Below are 22,500 nucleotides of genomic sequence, written 5' to 3'. Positions count from 1 at the left end.
AATAATATCAGTTAGTTTTACCATCCTACAGAAAATAATATCAGTTAGTCCTTACCATCCTACAGAAAATAATAGCAGTTAGTCCTTACCATCCTACAGAAAATAATATCTGTTAGTCCTTACCATCCTACATAAAATAATATATGTTAGTTCTTACCATCCTACAGAAAATAATATCAGTTAGTTTTACCATCCTACAGAAAATAATATCAGTTAGTCCTTACCATCCTACAGAAAATAATAGCAGTTAGTCCTTACCATCCTACAGAAAATAATATCAGTTAGTCCTTACCATCCTACAGAAAATAATATATGTTAGTCCTTACCATCCTACAGAAAATAATATCAGTTAGTTTTACCATCCTACAGAAAATAATATCAGTTAGTCCTTACCATCCTACAGAAAATAATATATGTTAGTCCTTACCATCCTACAGAAAATAATATCAGTTAGTTTTACCATCCTACAGAAAATAATATCAGTTAGTCCTTACCATCCTACAGAAAATAATATATGTTAGTTCTTACCATCCTACAGAAAATAATATCAGTTAGTCCTTACCATCCTACAGAAAATAATAGCAGTTAGTCCTTACCATCCTACAGAAAATAATATCTGTTAGTCCTTACCATCCTACAGAAAATAATATATGTTAGTCCTTACCATCCTACAGAAAATAATATCAGTTAGTTTTACCATCCTACAGAAAATAATATCAGTTAGTCCTTACCATCCTACAGAAAATAATATATGTTAGTTCTTACCATCCTACAGAAAATAATATCAGGTAGTCCTTACCATCCTACAGAAAATAATAGCAGTTAGTCCTTACCATCCTACAGAAAATAATATCAGTTAGTCCTTACCATCCTACAGAAAATAATATCAGTTAGTCCTTAACATTCTACAGAAAATAATATCAGTTAGTCCTTACCATCATACAGAAAATACTATATGTTAGTTCTTACCATCCTACAGAAAATAATATCAGTTAGTCCTTACCATCCTACAGAAAATAATAGCAGTTAGTCCTTACCATCCTACAGAAAATAATATATGTTAGTTCTTACCATCCTACAGAAAATAATATCAGTTAGTCCTTACCATCCTACAGAAAATAATAGCAGTTAGTCCTTACCATCCTACAGAAAATAATATATGTTAGTCCTTACCATCCTACAGAAAATAATATATGTTAGTCCTTACCATCCTACAGAAAATAATATCAGTTAGTTTTACCATCCTACAGAAAATAATATCAGTTAGTCCTTACCATCCTACAGAAAATAATATCTGTTAGTCCTTACCATCCTACAGAAAATTATATATGTTAGTCCTTACCATCCTACAGAAAATAATATCAGTTAGTTTTACCATCCTAAAGAAAATAATATCAGTTAGTCCTTACCATCCTACAGAAAATAATATATGTTAGTTCTTACCATCCTACAGAAAATAATATCAGTTAGTCCTTACCATCCTACAGAAAATAATAGCAGTTAGTCCTTACCATCCTACAGAAAATAATATCAGTTAGTCCTTACCATCCTACAGAAAATAATATCAGTTAGTCCTTAACATTCTACAGAAAATAATATCAGTTAGTCCTTACCATCCTACAGAAAATAATATCAGTTAGTCCTTAACATTCTACAGAAAATAATATATGTTAGTTCTTACCATCCTACAGAAAATAATATATATTTGTTCTTACCATCCTACAGAAAATAATATCAGTTAGTCCTTACCATCCTACAGAAAATAATATATGTTAGTTCTTACCATCCTACAGAAAATAATATCAGTTAGTCCTTACCATCCTACAGAAAATAATAGCAGTTAGTCCTTACCATCCTACAGAAAATAATATCAGTTAGTCCTTACCATCCTACAGAAAATAATATCAGTTAGTCCTTAACATTCTACAGAAAATAATATCAGTTAGTCCTTACCATCATACAGAAAATACTATATGTTAGTTCTTACCATCCTACAGAAAATAATATCAGTTAGTCCTTACCATCCTACAGAAAATAATAGCAGTTAGTCCTTACCATCCTACAGAAAATAATATATGTTAGTCCTTACCATCCTACAGAAAATAATATATGTTAGTCCTTACCATCCTACAGAAAATAATATCAGTTAGTCCTTACCATCCTACAGAAAATAATAGCAGTTAGTCCTTACCATCCTACAGAAAATAATATCAGTTAGTCCTTACCATCCTACAGAAAATAATAGCAGTTAGTCCTTACCATCCCACAGAAAATAATATCAGTTAGTCCTTACCATCCCACAGAAAATAATATCAGTTAGTCCTTACCATCCTACAGAAAATAATATCAGTTAGTCCTTACCATCCTACAGAAAATAATATCAGTTAGTCCTTAACATCCTACAGAAAATAATATCAGTTAGTCCTTACCATCCTACAGAAAATAATATCAGTTAGTCCTTACCATCCTACAGAAAATAATATCAGTTAGTCCTTAACATTCTACAGAAAATACTATATGTTAGTTCTTACCATCCTACAGAACGTGCGATACAGACATGTAACACACATATCTTGTTTAAGCAATAAGGCCCGAGGGGGTGTGATATATGGCCAATATACCACGGCTAAGGGCTGTTCTTAGGCCAGAGGGGGTGAGGTATATGGCCAATATACCACGGCTAAGGGCTGTTCTTAGGCCAGAGGGGGTGAGGTATATGGCCAATATACCACGGCTAAGGGCTGTTCTTAGGCCAGAGGGGGTGAGGTATATGGCCAATATACCACGGCTAAGGGCTGTTCTTAGGCCAGAGGGGGTGAGGTATATGGCCAATATACCACGGCTAAGGGCTGTGTCCAGGCCAGAGGGGGTGAGGTATATGGCCAATATACCACGGCTAAGGGCTGTTCTTAGGCCAGAGGGGGTGAGGTATATGGCCAATATACCACGGCTAAGGGCTGTTCTTAGGCCAGAGGGGGTGAGGTATATGGCCAATATACCACGGCTAAGGGCTGTTCTTAGGCCAGAGGGGGTGAGGTATATGGCCAACATGACTGGATAGGTTGACAGATGGAACAGGACTGGATAGGTTGACAGATGGAACATGACTGGATAGGTTGACAGATGGAACATGACTGGATAGGTTGACAGATGGAACAGGACTGGATAGGTTGACAGATGGAACAGGACTGGATAGGTTGACAGATGGAACATGACTTCAGTGTTGACAGATGGAACATGACTGGATAGGTTGACAGATGGAACAGGACTGGATAGGTTGACAGATGGAACATGACTGGATAGGTTGACAGATGGAACATGACTGGATAGGTTGACAGATGGAACATGACTGGATAGGTTGACAGATGGAACAGGACTGGATAGGTTGACAGATGGAACAGGACTGGATAGGTTGACAGATGGACCATGACTGGATAGGTTGACAGATGGAACATGACTTCAGTGTTGACAGATGGAACATGACTGGATAGGTTGACAGATGGAACATGACTGGATAGGTTGACAGATGGAACATGACTGGATAGGTTGACAGATGGAACATGACTGGATAGGTTGACAGATGGAACAGGACTGGATAGGTTGACAGATGGAACAGGACTGGATAGGTTGACAGATGGAACATGACTGGATAGGTTGACAGATGGAACATGACTGGATAGGTTGACAGATGGAACATGACTGGATAGGTTGACAGATGGAACAGGACTGGATAGGTTGACAGATGGAACAGGACTGGATAGGTTGACAGATGGAACAGGACTGGATAGGTTGACAGATGGAACATGACTGGATAGGTTGACAGATGGAACATGACTGGATAGGTTGACAGATGGAACAGGACTGGATAGGTTGACAGATGGAACATGACTGGATAGGTTGACAGATGGAACATGACTGGATAGGTTGACAGATGGAACAGGACTGGATAGGTTGACAGATGGAACATGACTGGATAGGTTGACAGATGGACCATGACTGGATAGGTTGACAGATGGAACATGACTGGATAGGTTGACAGATGGAACATGACTGGATAGGTTAAAAGCTCTCAGTGTCTTACTGGAAGGCTGCTGTCCTGTAGTAGGTCTCCCAGGATATCTACCAGGGCTTGGAAGGTAGGTCTCTCCCGGGGCTCGCCCTGCCAGCAGGCCAGCATTATACCATAGCTATTAAGAGAGACAGACACACAGCAACATGTTACAGCACAGGCATGTCCTACAGGCCAGCAGGATCCCATAACTACCAGCAGATATATCCTACAGGCCAGCAGGATCCCATAACTACCAGCAGGATCCCAACCTCCCGAGTGGCGCAGTGGTCTAAGGCACTGCATCGCAGTGCTAGCTGTGCCACTAGAGATCCTGGTTCGAATCCAGGCTCTGTCGTAGCCGGCCGCGACCGGGAGACCCATGGGGCGGCACACAATTGGCCCAGCGTCGTCCAGGGTAGGGGAGGGAATGGCCGGCAGGGGATGTTGGTAGAGCATGGCGTTTGCAACGCCAGGGTTGTGGGTTCGATTCCCACGGGGGGCAGTATGAAAAAATAAAAATATATATAATGTATGCACTCACTAACTGTAAGTCGCTCTGGATAAGAGTGTCTGCTAAATGACTAAAAAAAATAAAAAATAAAAAATAATAACTACCAGCAGAGATGTCCTACAGGCCAGCAGGATCCCATAACTACCAGCAGAGATATCCTACAGGCCAGCAGGATCCCATAACTACCAGCAGAGATATCCTACAGGCCAGCAGGATCCCATAACTACCAGCAGAGATATCCTACAGGCCAGCAGGATCCCATAACTACCAGCAGAGATGTCCTACAGGCCAGCAGGATCCCACAACTACCAGCAGAGATGTCCTACAGGCCAGCAGGATCCCATAACTACCAGCAGATATGTCTTACAGGCCAGCAGGATCCCATAACTACCAGCAGAGATGTCCTACAGGCCAGCAGGATCCCATAACTACCAGCAGAGATATCCTACAGGCCAGCAGGATCCCATAACTACCAGCAGAGGTGTCCTACAGGCCAGCAGGACCCATAACTACCAGCAGGATCCCATAACTACCAGCAGAAATATCCTACAGGCCAGCAATATCCCATAACTACCAGCAGAGATGTCCTACAGGCCAGCAGGATCCCTTAACTACCAGCAGAGATATCCTACAGGCCAGCAGGATCCCATAACTACCAGCAGAGATATCCTACAGGCCAGCAGGATCCCATAACTACCAGCAGAGATATCCTATTGGCCAGCAGGATCCCATAACTACCAGCAGAGATATCCTACAGGCCAGCAGGATCCCATAACTACCAGCAGAGATATCCTATTGGCCAGCAGGATCCCATAACTACCAGCAGAGATATCCTACAGGCCAGCAGGATCCCATAACTACCAGCAGAGATATCCCACAGGCCAGCAGGATCCCATATCTACCAGCAGAGATATCCTACAGGCCAGCAGGATCCCATAACCACCAGCAGAGATTTCCTACAGGCCAGCAGGATCCCATAACTACCAGCAGAGATATCCTACAGGCCAGCAGGATCCCATAACCACCAGCAGAGATATCCTACAGGCCAGCAGGATCCCATAACTACCAGCAGAGATATCCTACAGGCCAGCAGGATCCCATAACTACCAGCAGGGGGCAACAGAGACACACAGTAGGGTTAAAGAGTGTTAGAGTGCACTCCACACGGCCACTGGTAGTTATATCCACTACAGGACACAGAGCACACAGCACCTTACATTACTCATTATGTTGTGTGCTTGGGTTTGCATGAAATGTATGTAAGGTAAGTAAGGAGTAAGTGACTCACATAGAACTACATATATCTTGTGAATTATTATAGGATCTGTGGTGACTCACATAGAACTACATATATCTTGTGAATTATTATAGGATCTGTGGTGACTCACATCTCAGGGGAAGCTGTTTCAGGAGCTCTCATCCTGGTTCCGTCTTTCAGTCGTTTACAGAAGTCCTCATCGATCTGTACACCTGGGTACGGAGACGCACCTGAGGAGAGGAACACTGGTGTTATCAGAGAGAAGGTCTGTCTGGCTGTCAGGGTGGATGGCTGGCTGGCTAACTATCATACACCTAGGGAAGAACAGTGTTTCTCACTGGGAGACTGTAAGTCTGCTAAAAGACCTAAATGTCTCACCCAGAGAGAAGATCTCCCAGAGTAGAACACCAAAGGACCAGACGTCAGACTGGCTGGTGTAGACCTTGTCAAAGATACTCTCTGGAGCCATCCACTTCAGTGGCAGACGGGCCTGCAGAGAGAGATAGAGAGAGATAGAGAGGGAGGGAGAGAGGGGGAGAGAGGAGAGAGAGAGAGAGAGAGAGAGAGGAGAAAGGGAGAGAGAGAGAGAGGGAGAGAGGGAGAGAGGAAAGAGAGAGAGAGAGAGGGTTCTCTTATGGGGACATCAAATAACCCTTTTAGGTTCTAGATAGCACCTTTTTTTAAAGAGTGTACTGGCTGATCCCTAGACAACCTAGACAATCACAACTCCTGGAAATGTACATTTCTAAAGCTCCTCCGGTAACAGATATTTGAATTTGGCCCTGATATAGCTACCCCAAGTTTTTCCCCAAGGTGTGTGTGTCTTACGTTGCCTTTCCTGACGTAGTCGGGGTCTTTGTAGATGTCTCTAGCCAGGCCGAAGTCACAGATCTTCACCACATTGTTCTCTGACAGTAGAATGTTCCTCGCTGCCAGGTCCCTGTGGATACACTACCGAAACACACACACACACACGCGCACACACACACACACACACACACACACACACACACACACACACACACACACACACACACACACACACACACACACACACACACACACACACACACACACACACACACACACACACACACACACACACACCAACCTTAAAACACTGCAGACAAACACACACACTCTTTCAAATGTGTGTGTGTGTGTGTGTGTGTGTGAGATCAGTCTTGACCTTGAGGGATTGCTGATATGATATGGTTCACCAAGTCTCTGATTGCTGATATGATGTGGTTCACCAAGTCTCTGATTGTTGATATGATATGGTTCACCAAGTCTCTGATTGCTGATATGATATGGTTCACCAAGTCTCTGATTGTTGATATGATATGGTTCACCAAGTCTCTGATTGCTGATATGATATGGTTCACCAAGTCTCTGATTGCTGATATGATATGGTTCACCAAGTCTCTGATTGCTGATATGATATGGTTCACCAAGTCTCTGATTGCTGATATGATATGGTTCACCAAGTCTCTGATTGCTGATATGATATGGTTCACAAAGTCTCTGATTGCTGATATGATATGGTTCACCAAGTCTCTGATTGCTGATATGATGTGGTTCACCAAGTCTCTGATTGCTGATATGATGTGGTTCACCAAGTCTCTGATTGCTGATATGATGTGGTTCACCAAGTCTCTGATTGCTGATATGATATGGTTCACCAAGTCTCTGATTGCTGACATGATATGGTTCACCAAGTCTCTGATTGCTGATATGATATGGTTCACCAAGTCTCTGATTGCTGATATGATATGGTTCACCAAGTCTCTGATTGCTGATATGATATGGTTCACCAAGTCTCTGATTGCTGATATGATGTGGTTCACCAAGTCTCTGATTGCTGATATGATGTGGTTCACCAAGTCTCTGATTGCTGATATGATATGGTTCACCAAGTCTCTGATTGCTGATATGATATGGTTCACCAAGTCTCTGATTGCTGATATGATATGGTTCACCAAGTCTCTGATTGCTGATATGATATGGTTCACCAAGTCTCTGATTGCTGATATGATATGGTTCACCAAGTCTCTGATTGCTGATATGATATGGTTCACCAAGTCTCTGTGGATAGCTTGCATAGGTAGAGACACATCAAAGCTCTTTGGATAGGTGCGTGTGTTTTTCTGTGTGTGTGTGTTTCTGCCTGTGAGTGCGTGTGTGTCAGGTTAATGTTCCGGGCTGCCAAGTCTCTGTTGAGCTCCTACAGAGGAGATGACAACATCACAGAGGGGTCACAGAAGGGTCAAGAGGTCAAAGGCATCATTGAGGATGATACTGAGCTCCTTACTGCCAGAGACAGGGGTGTATCAGTCACCCCTCTAACATACTGAGCTCCTTACTGCCAGAGACAGGGGTGTATCAGTCACTCCTCTAACATACTGAGCTCCTTACTGCCAGAGACAGGGGTGTATCAGTCACCCCTCTAACATACTGAGCTCCTTACTGCCTGAGACAGGGGTGTATCAGTCACCCCTCTAACATACTGAGCTCCTTACTGCCAGAGACAGGGGTGTATCAGTCACCCCTCTAACATACTGAGCTCCTTACTGCCTGAGACAGGGGTGTATCAGTCACTCCTCTAACATACTGAGCTCCTTACTGCCTGAGACAGGGGTGTATCAGTCACTCCTCTAACATACTGAGCTCCTTACTGCCAGAGACAGGGGTGTATCAGTCACCCCTCTAACATACTGAGCTCCTTACTGCCTGAGACAGGGGTGTATCAGTCACCCCTCTAACATACTGAGCTCCTTACTGCCAGAGACAGGGGTGTATCAGTCACTCCTCTAACATACTGAGCTCCTTACTGCCTGAGACAGGGGTGTATCAGTCACCCCTCTAACATACTGAGCTCCTTACTGCCAGAGACAGGGGTGTATCAGTCACCCCTCTAACATACTGAGCTCCTTACTGCCAGAGACAGGGGTGTATCAGTCACCCCTCTAACATACTGAGCTCCTTACTGCCTGAGACAGGGGTGTATCAGTCACCCCTCTAACATACTGAGCTCCTTACTGCCTGAGACAGGGGTGTATCAGTCAGTCCTCTAACATACTGAGCTCCTTACTGCCTGAGACAGGGGTGTATCAGTCAGTCCTCTAACATACTGAGCTCCTTACTGCCTGAGACAGGGGTGTATCAGTCACCCCTCTAACATACTGAGCTCCTTACTGCCTGAGACAGGGGTGAATCAGTCACCCCTCTAACATACTGAGCTCCTTACTGCCTGAGACAGGGGTGTATCAGTCACCCCTCTAACATACTGAGCTCCTTACTGCCTGAGACAGGGGTGTATCAGTCACTCCTCTAACATATTGAGCTCCTTACTGCCTGAGACAGGGGTGTATCAGTCACCCCTCTAACATACTGAACTCCTTACTGCCTGAGACAGGGGTGTATCAGTCACTCCTCTAACATACTGAGCTCCTTACTGCCTGAGACAGGGGTGTATCAGTCACCCCTCTAACATACTGAGCTCCTTACTGCCTGAGACAGGGGTGTATCAGTCACTCCTCTAACATACTGAGCTCCTTACTGCCTGAGACAGGGGTGTATCAGTCACCCCTCTAACATACTGAGCTCCTTACTGCCAGAGACAGGGGTGTATCAGTCACCCCTCTAACATACTGAGCTCCTTACTGCCTGAGACAGGGGTGTATCAGTCACTCCTCTAACATACTGAACTCCTTACTGCCTGAGACAGGGGTGTATCAGTCACCCCTCTAACATACTGAGCTCCTTACTGCCAGAGACAGGGGTGTATCAGTCACCCCTCTAACATACTGAGCTCCTTACTGCCTGAGACAGGGGTGTATCAGTCACTCCTCTAACATACTGAACTCCTTACTGCCTGAGACAGGGGTGTATCAGTCACCCCTCTAACATACTGAACTCCTTACTGCCTGAGACAGGGGTGTATCAGTCACCCCTCTAACATACTGAGCTCCTTACTGCCAGAGACAGGGGTGTATCAGTCACCCCTCTAACATACTGAGCTCCTTACTGCCTGAGCACACGGGCCAAAGAAGAGAAGAAGTGTTACTATCACAACACAAAGATTCCTTTCTTTCAATATTTTCAACACACCTGCAAAGATGTGTGAGTTTGTGTCTACATCTCATTGTGATTGAGTGACATTGTGCCATTTTAGTCTGTAGTCTAGTCACAGTGGGCTGGATCCCAGATTCAGGCTATTCGTGGGTTCTCTGTTGAGCATGTGTCGCGGAGTGCAACTGAGACTCTTTCTGTTTTGCTATTTGAGTAATGAGGAGCGGGTTGTCGGCAACCCATCCAGCGTGGGAGAGTGTGGCGGAGTGCGACTGAGACTTCTTTATTTTTCCCATCAAGCGTGAACAATGCTTTATAACAAAGCTGCTTATCTATTTACCTCTGTTTCTACCAGTCAGTGACAGTGTGACAGTAAATGGATTGCAGTGTGTGTGTGTGTGTGTTTTTTTTCCTGTGCCTTAAAAGCTGCTAATGGACTTCAATTCCCTCATGTTGGTATGTAGTGCTGGACTTCCTATGTAATCCTGGCCCAGCAACGGCCCGACTCACCCGACAACAGCCAGTATGGATACCACCTGAAACATGTTCCAGAGGCTCCCGGTAAGATGGACTACTGTGCTCTGGTGGAGAGCCTAGATACAGAGACTGAGTGGGAGGTAGCACATGCTGTAGCCTGGGTGCACAATGGACAGATTCCAGTACGCGTTTGCAACCCCCACCCTTACACCACAATGGTGCCCCTTAGCAAAAGCATGTCAAGTTGATAACCTACAATTACGGTCACCACAGGTTGTTTTGCAGGAACTGTCGGAGGATGTGCTCGAAGTTGCAAGAAACGTCCAAGGAGGGGAAAGCTGTGTTCCACAGGCTCCTGGAAACGTTCCACACTGTGAAGGACTCAACCCAGAGCGACAAGCGAAGGTGGACCAGAGCGGCAAGCGAAGGTGGACCAACTGCTACATAAATGGCAGTGCGTTTTCTTCCAGCATGACGAGGACTTTGTGCACACCAATGCAGATCTTTGTGCACACCAATGCAGATCTTTGTGCACACCAATGCAGATCTTTGTGCACACCAATGCAGTTCTTTCTTCCAGCATGACAAGGATTTTGTGCACACCGATGCAGTTCGACACAACATCCCTACTTGAACAGTGCCACCGTCTCGAGAAAGGTATCGCCCCATACCTCCAAGCTTTTACCAAGAACTCAGGTCCTTAGTCCAGAGTATGCTAGCAAAAGGGGTAGTGAGAGAGATCAGTAGCCCCTGGGCAGTACCTACAGTCCTTGTTAAAAAGAAAGACGTCTCAGTCGCACTCCGCAACATGTTTTTAGGCTTAATCTGTGTCTGGGAAACTGGCCCAGGATGTGTTATTATTGGATAATCTATTTGCATTACACTTCCTCCTCCTCCTCATCCTCCTCCTCCTCACACCCCTGTCAGATTGGTCTCTAGAATCTCTGGGGTTTCTAGGGCGATCAATATGCTGTAGTGCACTACTTTAGTCCAGAGCCTTATACCACACCATGTGTGGTTAATGTGGTTCTGGGAAACTGGCCCGGTATGTATTATTATATATTATACATCTTGTTCTCTATCATCTGTGTGTGGTTTCTGGGGCGATTTAGTTTTTAGGGCGAAATCTTCTGGGGCGATGGGTTTTTAGGGTGACATTTTCTGGGGCGATGAGTTTTTAGGGCGAAATCTTCTGGGGCGATGGGGTGTGTGGTTGCTGGGGAGATACCTTTCGTGAGGCCAGGAACTCCATTCCTCTGGCCACCTGGAAACTATAGCAGATCAGATCTTCTATAGTGAGTGGAGTCTTCCATAGGTCCTCCACTGGAGGGAGGGATGGAGGGAGGGAGGGAGGGAGGGAGGGTGTGTGTGTGTGTGAGAGAGAGAGAGAGAGAGAGAGAGAGAGAGAGAGAGAGAGAGAGGATTTAACTCTGGTATAACTTGTTTTAATTCAAAATTCTTTTTTGGGGGTGTATTGTACCCCCTTTTTCTCCCAATTTCGTGATATCCAATTGTGATCTTGTCTCATCGCTGCAACTCCCCAACGGGCTAGGGAGAGGCGAAGGTCGAGTCATGCGTCCTCCGAAACGTGACCCGCCAAACCGCGCTTCTTAACACCCGCCCGCTTAACCCGGAAGCCAGCCGTACCAAGGAAGGAGGAAACACTGTTCAACTGACGAACTTAGTCAGCCTGCAGGTGCCCAGCCCGCCACAAGGAGTCGCTAGAGCGCGATGAGCCAAGTAAAGCCCGGACGACGCTGAGCCAATTGTGCGCCGCCCTATGGGACTCCCGGTCACGACACAGCCTGGGATCGAACCCGGGTCTGTAGTGACGCCTCAAGCATTGCGATGCAGTGCCTTAGACCGCTGCGCCACTCGGGAGGCTTAATTCTACCTTCTTGAGGCTCAGATGGAGCTCTTCAGTCAAAAGGTCAAGACTGAACTTTCAGCACTTAAAATCCCCAAATCCCATTGACATTAATGCATTTTTTATGTGAGTCTGAAGTCAGGATTTTGGCCAATACAGCAATTCACACTACTCACTATTCTCCACAGCAGGCGAGTGGGTCTTCTGATTGGACTTGCTGGGTGACTGACTCTGGGGGCTGCCAATAGAGGAGGAGGAAGGTGGGAGGCGGGCTCTCTGCTCCACTTGTCCCGCCTCTATCATGCGTCTCACCTGGCTCTGAGTCTTCGGGGAGCGGTCCTGAGGAACACACAGGGATTTTAATCATTCACTTTGCACCATTTTAAGGTAATTTTCCGATTTAGACGACATATGCAGCGTTTACCATGAATGTGGTCTCAGTGAACGCGGGACATTGCCTTTAAAACACGCATTGCCGACAGAGGTTAGGGTTAGAGGTTAGAGGTTAGGGTTAGAGGTTAGGGGTTAGAGGTTAGGGGTTAGGGTTTAGGGGTCAGGGGTTAGGGTTTAGGGGTCAGGGTTAGGTCTTACCCTGTAAGGTAGGAAGAACTCTCTCTTGGCTCTCAGGTAGTTGGTGAGGTTAGGGGTTAGAGGTTAGGGTTTAGGGGTCAGGGTTAGGTCTTACCCTGTAAGGTAGGAAGAACTCTCTCTTGGCTCTCAGGTAGTTGGTGAGGTTAGAGGTTAGAGGTTAGGGGTTAGGGTTTAGGGGTCAGGGTTAGGTCTTACCCTGTAAGGTAGGAAGAACTCTCTCTTGGCTCTCAGGTAGTTGGACAGGTTTCCATACTTGCAGTACTCCACCACCACCATGAGGGGGGCGTTGGGTTTGGTGCATGCCCCCAGGAGGTTGACCACGTTAAGATGGTTCCCAATGTGGATCAGGATCTTCAGCTCTGACATCAGAGCCTTGTGCTCACTGGCACACGCTCCCTCTGGACACAGGAGACAGGGAGAGACTAGGTCAGAACACACACGCGTCACACACACATTTAGTTATCTACCTCTGTTTGGGGACCTTTACACAGTTCCTGTTTTGATAGACAAGTGAGGACATCAACACTGAACATGACACACAAACACGTGCACGTAAGCAGGCAGACATGCACACACACCTTTCAGCATCTTCACCGCCACAGTGTCCAGGCTGCTGTTCTTGCTGATGCCAAAGATGGAGGCCTCGATGACCTTCCCAAACGCACCATGACCCAACACCCTCCCTGAGAGAGAGAGAGAGAGAGAGAGAGAGAGAGAGAGAGAGAGAGAGAGAGAGAGAGAGAGAGAGAGAGAGAGAGAGAGAGAGAGAGAGAGAGAGAGAGAGAGAGAGAGAGAGAGAGAGAGAGAGAGAGAGAGAGAGAGAGAGAGAGAGAGAGAGAGAGAGAGAGAGAGAGAGAGAGAGAGAGAGAGAGAGAGAGAGAGAGAGAGAGAGAGAGAGAGAGAGAGAGAGAGAGAGACACCAGATGTGTTTCTAATTGTAATTGCAAAGACGTTTTGATTTAGCTGCCTGTCTGGTTCACTGATCCTAAAGTCCCTCTTGACAGCAACATCTGCTCATTTAATAAGTCAAATGTAAATGTATAAATGCAAAAATTTAAATTTGAATGTAATAGGATTCTAATTCCAATGGCCACAGGGACAAACAACAGGGTTGTTATCCATCAGTCTGGAGGGGGCCAGATGCTACCCTTCGGGACTGTGTGTCACAGAGAACTGAGCAGAGAGTGAACCAGTATCAAACACCATCATCATCATCAGTAGCAGTCTGGTAGTCTATCCATCCATCTCCATCCATCCATCAATCCATCCATCCCTCCATCCATCCCTCCCTCCCTCCCTCCCTCCCTCCCTCCCTCCCTCCTCTTCTTACCTAGTCGTAGTTTGTCCATAGATATCTCCCACTGGGAGGAGTCGTAGGGGAGATATTCACACTGCTCATCCAGAGGAACCTCTCCTGGGTCCATTATGATGGACAGATAGCCTGTCTTTATGTCTGCTGGGTTCACCTGGAGAGAGAGAGACAGAGAGAGACAGAGAGAGAGAGAGTGAGCGATAGATAGATAGATAGATAGATAGATAGATAGATAGATAGATAGATAGATAGATAGATAGATAGATAGATAGGGGGACAGTTGTTCAGCAAACACCCAGTTAGCTAGGAGAGGTGAAAAAATACATGTGTCCATATAACTTCAGCAAGGTTGGTACAAACCGCACTGAGCTAAAGGGTAGAGCTGCCGCTTTCAAGGAGAGGGACTCTAACCCGGACGCTTATAAGAAATCCCGCTATGCCCTCCGACGGACCATCAAACAGGCAAAGAGTCAATACGGGACTAAGATTGAATAGAACTACACCGGCTCCGACGCTCGTCGGATGTGGCAGGGCTTGCAACCTATTACGGACTACAAAGGGAAGCACAGCCGCGAGCTGCCCAGTGACGCGAGACTACCAGACGACCTAAATTACTTCTCTGCTCGCTTCGAGGCAAGTAACACTGAAACATGCATGAGAGCATCAGCTGTTCCGGACGACAGTGTGATCACGCTCTCCGTAGCCAATGTGAGTAAGACCTTTAAGCAGGTCAACATTCACAAGGCCGCGGGGCCAGACGGATTACCAGGACGTGTACTCCGAGCATGCGCTGACCAACTGGCAAGTGTCTTCACTGACATTTTCCCCAGACTGCTACTGATGATGATGATGGTGTTTGATGTTGAATGGATCTGGACCCCAGACTGCTACTGATGATGATGATGGTGTTTGATGTTGAATGGGTCTGGACCCCAGACTGCTACTGATGATGATGATGGTGTTTGATGTTGAATGGGTCTGGACCCCAGACTGCTACTGATGATGATGATGGTGTTTGATGTTGAATGGGTCTGGACCCCAGACTGCTACTGATGATGATGATGGTGTTTGATGTTGAATGGGTCTGGACCCCAGACTGCTACTGATGATGATGATGGTGTTTGATGTTGAATGGATCTGGACCCCAGACTGCTACTGATGATGATGATGGTGTTTGATGTTGAATGGGTCTGGACCCCAGACTGCTACTGATGATGATGATGGTGTTTGATGTTGAATGGGTCTGGACCCCAGACTGCTACTGATGATGATGATGGTGTTTGATGTTGAATGGGTCTGGACCCCAGACTGCTACTGATGATGATGATGGTGTTTGATGTTGAATGGGTCTGGACCCCAGACTGCTACTGATGATGATGATGGTGTTTGATGTTGAATGGATCTGGACCCCAGACTGCTACTGATGATGATGATGGTGTTTGATGTTGAATGGGTCTGGACCCCAGACTGCTACTGATGATGATGATGGTGTTTGATGTTGAATGGGTCTGGACCCCAGACTGCTACTGATGATGATGATGGTGTTTGATGTTGAATGGGTCTGGACCCCAGACTGCTACTGATGATGATGATGGTGTTTGATGTTGAATGGGTCTGGACCCCAGACTGCCAGACTGCTACCCATTCAACATATTGTTATTTTTACTGCTGCTCTTTAATTATTTGATACTTTTATTTCGTATGATTTTCTATTGTATTTTTTGTGTGATTTTTTTTGTATTCTTTCTTTAAACTGGTTAAGGGCTTGTAAGTAAGCATTTCAGCATGTCTAAAGAGGTAACAAACATCTCTGCTTGATCTACATGTTGAACCAAACATCTCTGTTGCTGACTTTGGGGGTATTTGCACCTTGCCTCCTTTCGCCATGTGTCTAAAGAGCTGAGGGAGACGTTAGAGAGGTCAGGTCAGAGTTCACAGTGTCACAGTCACTCTGATTGGACAAGATCAATGATGTCTTAGAACAGAGAGAGACAAGCATATGGAATTCACAGTGTGTGTGTGTGTGTGTGTGTGTGTGTGTGTGTGTGTGTGTTCTGACCCGTTTGACGTTGCAGAAGATGAGGATGAGTAGAGCCCAGAAGAACACAGCGATGACACCCGTCCCGATCAGAATCACGATCTCCACATTAGCCTTGTCACTGGAACCTGGGATAAACAACAACAACATTAGCCCTGTCACTGGAACCTGGGATAAACAACAACAACATTAGCCCTGTCACTGGAACCTGGGATAAACAACAACAACATTAGCCCTGTCACTGGAACCTGGGATAAACAACAACAACATTAGCCCTGTCACTGGAACCTGGGATAAACAACAACAACATTAGCCCTGTCACTGGAACCTGGGATAAACAACAACAACATTAGCCCTGTCACTGGAACCTGGGATAAACAACAACAACAACATTAGCCCTGTCACTGGAACCTGGGATAAACAACAACAACATTAGCCCTGTCACTGGAACCTGGGATAAACAACAACAACATTAGCCCTGTCACTGGAACCTGGGATAAACAACAACAACATTAGCCCTGTCACTGGAACCTGGGATAAACAACAACAATATTAGCCCTGTCACTGGAACCTGGGATAAACAACAACAACAACATTAGCCCTGTCACTGGAACCTGGGATAAACAACAACAATATTAGCCCTGTCACTGGAACCTGGGATAAACAACAACAACAACATTAGCCCTGTCACTGGAACCTGAGATAAACAACAACAACATTAGCCCTGTCACTGGAACCTGGGATAAACAACAACAACATTAGCCCTGTCACTGGAACCTGGGATAAACAACAACAACATTAGCCCTGTCACTGGAACCTGGGATAAACAACAACAACATTAGCCCTGTCACTGGAACCTGGGATAAACAACAACAACATTAGCCCTGTCACTGGAACCTGGGATAAACAACAACAACACATTAGCCCTGTCACTGGAACCTGGGATAAACAACAACAACATTAGCCCTGTCACTGGAACCTGGGATAAACAACAACAACAACATTAGCCCTGTCACTGGAACCTGGGATAAACAACAACAACATTAGCCCTGTCACTGGAACCTGGGATAAACAACAACAACAACATTAGCCCTGTCACTGGAACCTGGGATAAACAACAACAACACATTAGCCCTGTCACTGGAACCTGGGATAAACAACAACAACATTAGCCCTGTCACTGGAACCTGGGATAAACAACAACAACAACATTAGCCCTGTCACTGGAACCTGGGATAAACAACAACAACAACATTAGCCCTATCACTGAAACCTGGGATAAACAACAACAACAACATTAGCCCTGTCACTGGAACCTGGGATAAACAACAACAACAACATTAGCCCTGTCACTGGAACCTGGGATAAACAACAACAACAACATTAGCCCTGTCACTGGAACCTGGGATAAACAACAACAACATTAGCCCTGTCACTGGAACCTGGGATAAACAACAACAACATTAGCCCTGTCACTGGAACCTGGGATAAACAACAACAACATTAGCCCTGTCACTGGAACCTGGGATAAACAACAACAACATTAGCCCTGTCACTGGAACCTGGGATAAACAACAACAACATTAGCCCTGTCACTGGAACCTGGCATAAACAACAACAACATTAGCCCTGTCACTGGAACCTGGGATAAACAACAACAACATCAGCCCTGTCACTGGAACCTGGGATAAACAACAACAACATTAGCCCTGTCACTGGAACCTGGGATTAACAACAACAATATTAGCCCTGTCACTGGAACCTGGGATAAACAACAACAACATTAGCCCTGTCACTGGAACCTGGGATAAACAACAACAACAACATTAGCCCTGTCACTGGAACCTGTGATAAACAACAACAATATTAGCCCTGTCACTGGAACCTGGGATAAACAACAACAACATTAGCCCTGTCACTGGAACCTGGGATAAACAACAACAACATTAGCCCTGTCACTGGAACCTGGGATAAACAACAACAACAACATTAGCCCTGTCACTGGAACCTGGGATAAACAACAACAACATTAGCCCTGTCACTGGAATCTGGGATAAACAACAACAACAACATTAGCCCTGTCACTGGAACCTGGGATAAACAACAACAACATTAGCCCTGTCACTGGAACCTGGGATAAACAACAACAACAACATTAGCCCTGTCACTGGAACCTGGGATAAACAACAACAACAACATTAGCCCTGTCACTGGAACCTGGGATAAACAACAACAATATTAGCCCTGTCACTGGAACCTGGGATAAACAACAACAACATTAGCCCTGTCACTGGAACCTGGGATAAACAACAACAACATTAGCCCTGTCACTGGAACCTGGGATAAACAACAACAACATTAGCCCTGTCACTGGAACCTGGGATAAACAACAACAACATTAGCCCTGTCACTGGAACCTGGAGGGTTAAATGTCTAAACTTTACAGAAGTTCTCAGAGGTTGCTATAATCAGTCAGTAATGTAATGGGGTTTAAAGACACAGACAGCAGCAACCAGTTAAATATCACGTTAGTTCATTCAATCATTTATCACCAGCTAGCCCACTGAATAATAACCTGAATCAGTTATCACCAGCTAGCCCACTGAATAATAACCGGAATCATTTATCACCAGCTAGCCCACTGAATAATAACCGGAATCATTTATCACCAGCTAGCCCACTGAATAATAACCTGAATCAGTTATCACCAGCTAGCCCACTGAATAATAACCGGAATCATTTATTATTGCGTATCAAATATCTAATATCTCTTTTCAATGACATGAAGCATTTGGCTGGACCCGCTATAACATCTACTAAAATATGTACACGACCAATAAACGTTGATTTAGATGTTTTGATGAACAGAAGCAGAGAAGAAGAGGAGCCAGATGAAGGGAAGCTGTTGGTGCCAGAGGAACAGAAGCAGAGAAGAAGAGGAGCCAGATGAAGGGAAGCTGTTGGAGCCAGAGGAACAGAAGCAGAGAAGAAGAGGAGCCAGATGAAGGGAAGCTGTTGGAGCCAGAGGAACAGAAGCAGAGAAGAAGAGGAGCCAGATGAAGGGAAGCTGTTGGTGCCAGAGGAACAGAAGCAGAGAAGAAGAGGAGCCAGATGAAGGGAAGCTGTTGGAGCCAGAGGAACAGAAGCAGAGAGGAAGAGGAGCCAGATGAAGGTGTGTCCCTGTCTCACCCAGCACTGTGACAGCAGCGGAGGAGTGTATGCAGAGCTGTTGTTGGAGCCAGAGGAAAGGAAGCAGAGAAGAAGAGGAGCCAGAGGAAGGTGTGTCCCTGTCTCACCCAGCACTGTGACAGCAGCGGAGGAGTGTATGCAGAGCTGTTGTTGGAGCCAGAGGAAAGGAAGCAGAGAGGAAGAGGAGCCAGAGGAAGGTGTGTCCCTGTCTCACCCAGCACTGTGACGGCAGCGGAGGAGTGTATGCAGAGCTGTTGTTGGAGCCAGAGGAAAGGAAGCAGAGAGGAAGAGGAGCCAGAGGAAGGTGTGTCCCTGTCTCACCCAGCACTGTGACAGCAGCGGAGGAGTGTATGCAGAGCTGTTGTTGGAGCCAGAGGAAAGGGAAGCAGAGAGGAAGAGGAGCCAGAGGAAGGTGTGTCCCTGTCTCACCCAGCACTGTGACAGCAGCGGAGGAGTGTATGCAGAGCTGTTGTTGGAGCCAGAGGAAAGGAAGCAGAGAAGAAGAGGAGCCAGAGGAAGGTGTGTCCCTGTCTCACCCAGCACTGTGACGGCAGCGGAGGAGTGTATGCAGAGCTGTTGTTGGAGCCAGAGGAAAGGAAGCAGAGAAGAAGAGGAGCCAGAGGAAGGTGTGTCCCTGTCTCACCCAGCACTGTGACAGCAGCGGAGGAGTGTATGCAGAGCTGTTGTTGGAGCCAGAGGAAAGGAAGCAGAGAGGAAGAGGAGCCAGAGGAAGGTGTGTCCCTGTCTCACCCAGCACTGTGACGGCAGCGGAGGAGTGTATGCAGAGCTGTTGTTGGAGCCAGAGGAAAGGAAGCAGAGAAGAAGAGGAGCCAGAGGAAGGTGTGTCCCTGTCTCACCCAGCACTGTGACGGCAGCGGAGGAGTGTATGCAGAGCTGTTGTTGGAGCCAGAGGAAAGGAAGCAGAGAGGAAGAGGAGCCAGAGGAAGGTGTGTCCCTGTCTCACCCAGCACTGTGACAGCAGCGGAGGAGTGTATGCAGAGCTGTTGTTGGAGCCAGAGGAAAGGAAGCAGAGAGGAAGAGGAGCCAGAGGAAGGTGTGTCCCTGTCTCACCCAGCACTGTGACAGCAGCGGAGGAGTGTATGCAGAGCTGTTGTTGGAGCCAGAGGAAAGGAAGCAGAGAAGAAGAGGAGCCAGAGGAAGGTGTGTCCCTGTCTCACCCAGCACTGTGACGGCAGCGGAGGAGTGTATGCAGAGCTGTTGTTGGAGCCAGAGGAAAGGAAGCAGAGAGGAAGAGGAGCCAGAGGAAGGTGTGTCCCTGTCTCACCCAGCACTGTGACAGCAGCGGAGGAGTGTATGCAGAGCTGTTGTTGGAGCCAGAGGAAAGGGAAGCAGAGAGGAAGAGGAGCCAGAGGAAGGTGTGTCCCTGTCTCACCCAGCACTGTGACGGCAGCGGAGGAGTGTATGCAGAGCTGTTGTTGGAGCCAGAGGAAAGGAAGCAGAGAGGAAGAGGAGCCAGAGGAAGGTGTGTCCCTGTCTCACCCAGCACTGTGACGGCAGCGGAGGAGTGTATGCAGAGCTGTTGTTGGAGCCAGAGGAAAGGAAGCAGAGAGGAAGAGGAGCCAGAGGAAGGTGTGTCCCTGTCTCACCCAGCACTGTGACGGCAGCGGAGGAGTGTATGCAGAGCTGTTGTTGGAGCCAGAGGAAAGGAAGCAGAGAGGAAGAGGAGCCAGAGGAAGGTGTGTCCCTGTCTCACCCAGCACTGTGACAGCAGCGGAGGAGTGTATGCAGAGCTGTTGTTGGAGCCAGAGGAAAGGAAGCAGAGAGGAAGAGGAGCCAGAGGAAGGTGTGTCCCTGTCTCACCCAGCACTGTGACGGCAGCGGAGGAGTGTATGCAGAGCTGTTGTTGGAGCCAGAGGAAAGGAAGCAGAGAGGAAGAGGAGCCAGAGGAAGGTGTGTCCCTGTCTCACCCAGCACTGTGACGGCAGCGGAGGAGTGTATGCAGAGCTGTTGTTGGAGCCAGAGGAAAGGAAGCAGAGAGGAAGAGGAGCCAGAGGAAGGTGTGTCCCTGTCTCACCCAGCACTGTGACAGCAGCGGAGGAGTGTATGCAGAGCTGTTGTTGGAGCCAGAGGAAAGGAAGCAGAGAGGAAGAGGAGCCAGAGGAAGGTGTGTCCCTGTCTCACCCAGCACTGTGACAGCAGCGGAGGAGTGTATGCAGAGCTGTTGTTGGAGCCAGAGGAAAGGAAGCAGAGAGGAAGAGGAGCCAGAGGAAGGTGTGTCCCTGTCTCACCCAGCACTGTGACAGCAGCGGAGGAGTGTATGCAGAGCTGTTGTTGGAGCCAGAGGAAAGGAAGCAGAGAAGAAGAGGAGCCAGAGGAAGGTGTGTCCCTGTCTCACCCAGCACTGTGACAGCAGCGGAGGAGTGTATGCAGAGCTGTTGTTGGAGCCAGAGGAAAGGAAGCAGAGAGGAAGAGGAGCCAGAGGAAGGTGTGTCCCTGTCTCACCCAGCACTGTGACAGCAGCGGAGGAGTGTATGCAGAGCTGTTGTTGGAGCCAGAGGAAAGGAAGCAGAGAAGAAGAGGAGCCAGAGGAAGGTGTGTCCCTGTCTCACCCAGCACTGTGACGGCAGCGGAGGAGTGTATGCAGCCTCTCTGATTACAGGCGGTGCAGGTGTAGAGACCAGCGTCCTCTTCACTGACACGCTGGATACTCAACGTCCTGTTGGCGTCCTGCAGCTGCAGTCCTACACACACACACACACACAGACAGCTGTCAATCACTGACACGCTGGATACTCAACGTCCTGTTGGCGTCCTGCAGCTGCAGTCCTACACACACACACACACACACACACACAGACAGCTGTCAATCACTGACACGCTGGATACTCAACGTCCTGTTGGCGTCCTGCAGCTGCAGTCCTACACACACACACACACACACACACACAGACAGCTGTCAATCACTGACACGCTGGATACTCAACGTCCTGTTGGCGTCCTGCAGCTGCAGTCCTACACACACACACACACACAGACAGCTGTCAATCACTGACACGCTGGATACTCAACGTCCTGTTGGCGTCCTGCAGCTGCAGTCCTACACACACACACACACACAGACACACAGCTGTCAATCACTGACACAAACACACACGTAGGCATGCACTTGCGCAT

General features: G+C 47.0%; 1 protein-coding gene across 1 annotated transcript in view; it reads right to left on the bottom strand.

Annotated features, from left to right (window-relative positions):
• The window catches only part of LOC121556107 (vascular endothelial growth factor receptor 3-like), a 137,847-nt gene that overhangs the window by 8,745 nt on the left and 106,602 nt on the right, over window positions 1-22,500 (bottom strand). The window contains exons 17-27 of the mRNA XM_045212453.1: window positions 21,936-22,067; window positions 16,198-16,304; window positions 14,157-14,292; window positions 13,405-13,509; window positions 13,022-13,224; window positions 12,412-12,574; window positions 11,597-11,691; window positions 6,649-6,771; window positions 6,199-6,310; window positions 5,951-6,050; window positions 4,082-4,187 (exon numbers count right to left, since the gene is read on the bottom strand). Coding sequence (XP_045068388.1) covers window positions 4,082-4,187; window positions 5,951-6,050; window positions 6,199-6,310; window positions 6,649-6,771; window positions 11,597-11,691; window positions 12,412-12,574; window positions 13,022-13,224; window positions 13,405-13,509; window positions 14,157-14,292; window positions 16,198-16,304; window positions 21,936-22,067 — 1,382 coding nt within the window. The remainder of the gene's footprint in view (window positions 1-4,081; window positions 4,188-5,950; window positions 6,051-6,198; window positions 6,311-6,648; window positions 6,772-11,596; window positions 11,692-12,411; window positions 12,575-13,021; window positions 13,225-13,404; window positions 13,510-14,156; window positions 14,293-16,197; window positions 16,305-21,935; window positions 22,068-22,500) is intronic.

The sequence above is a fragment of the Coregonus clupeaformis genome, unplaced genomic scaffold (genome assembly GCF_020615455.1).
Source record: "Coregonus clupeaformis isolate EN_2021a unplaced genomic scaffold, ASM2061545v1 scaf0015, whole genome shotgun sequence".
NCBI lineage: Eukaryota > Metazoa > Chordata > Actinopteri > Salmoniformes > Salmonidae > Coregonus > Coregonus clupeaformis.
Note: the sequence above shows the minus strand (reverse complement) of the source record. Positions and strands in the feature narration are given on the sequence as shown.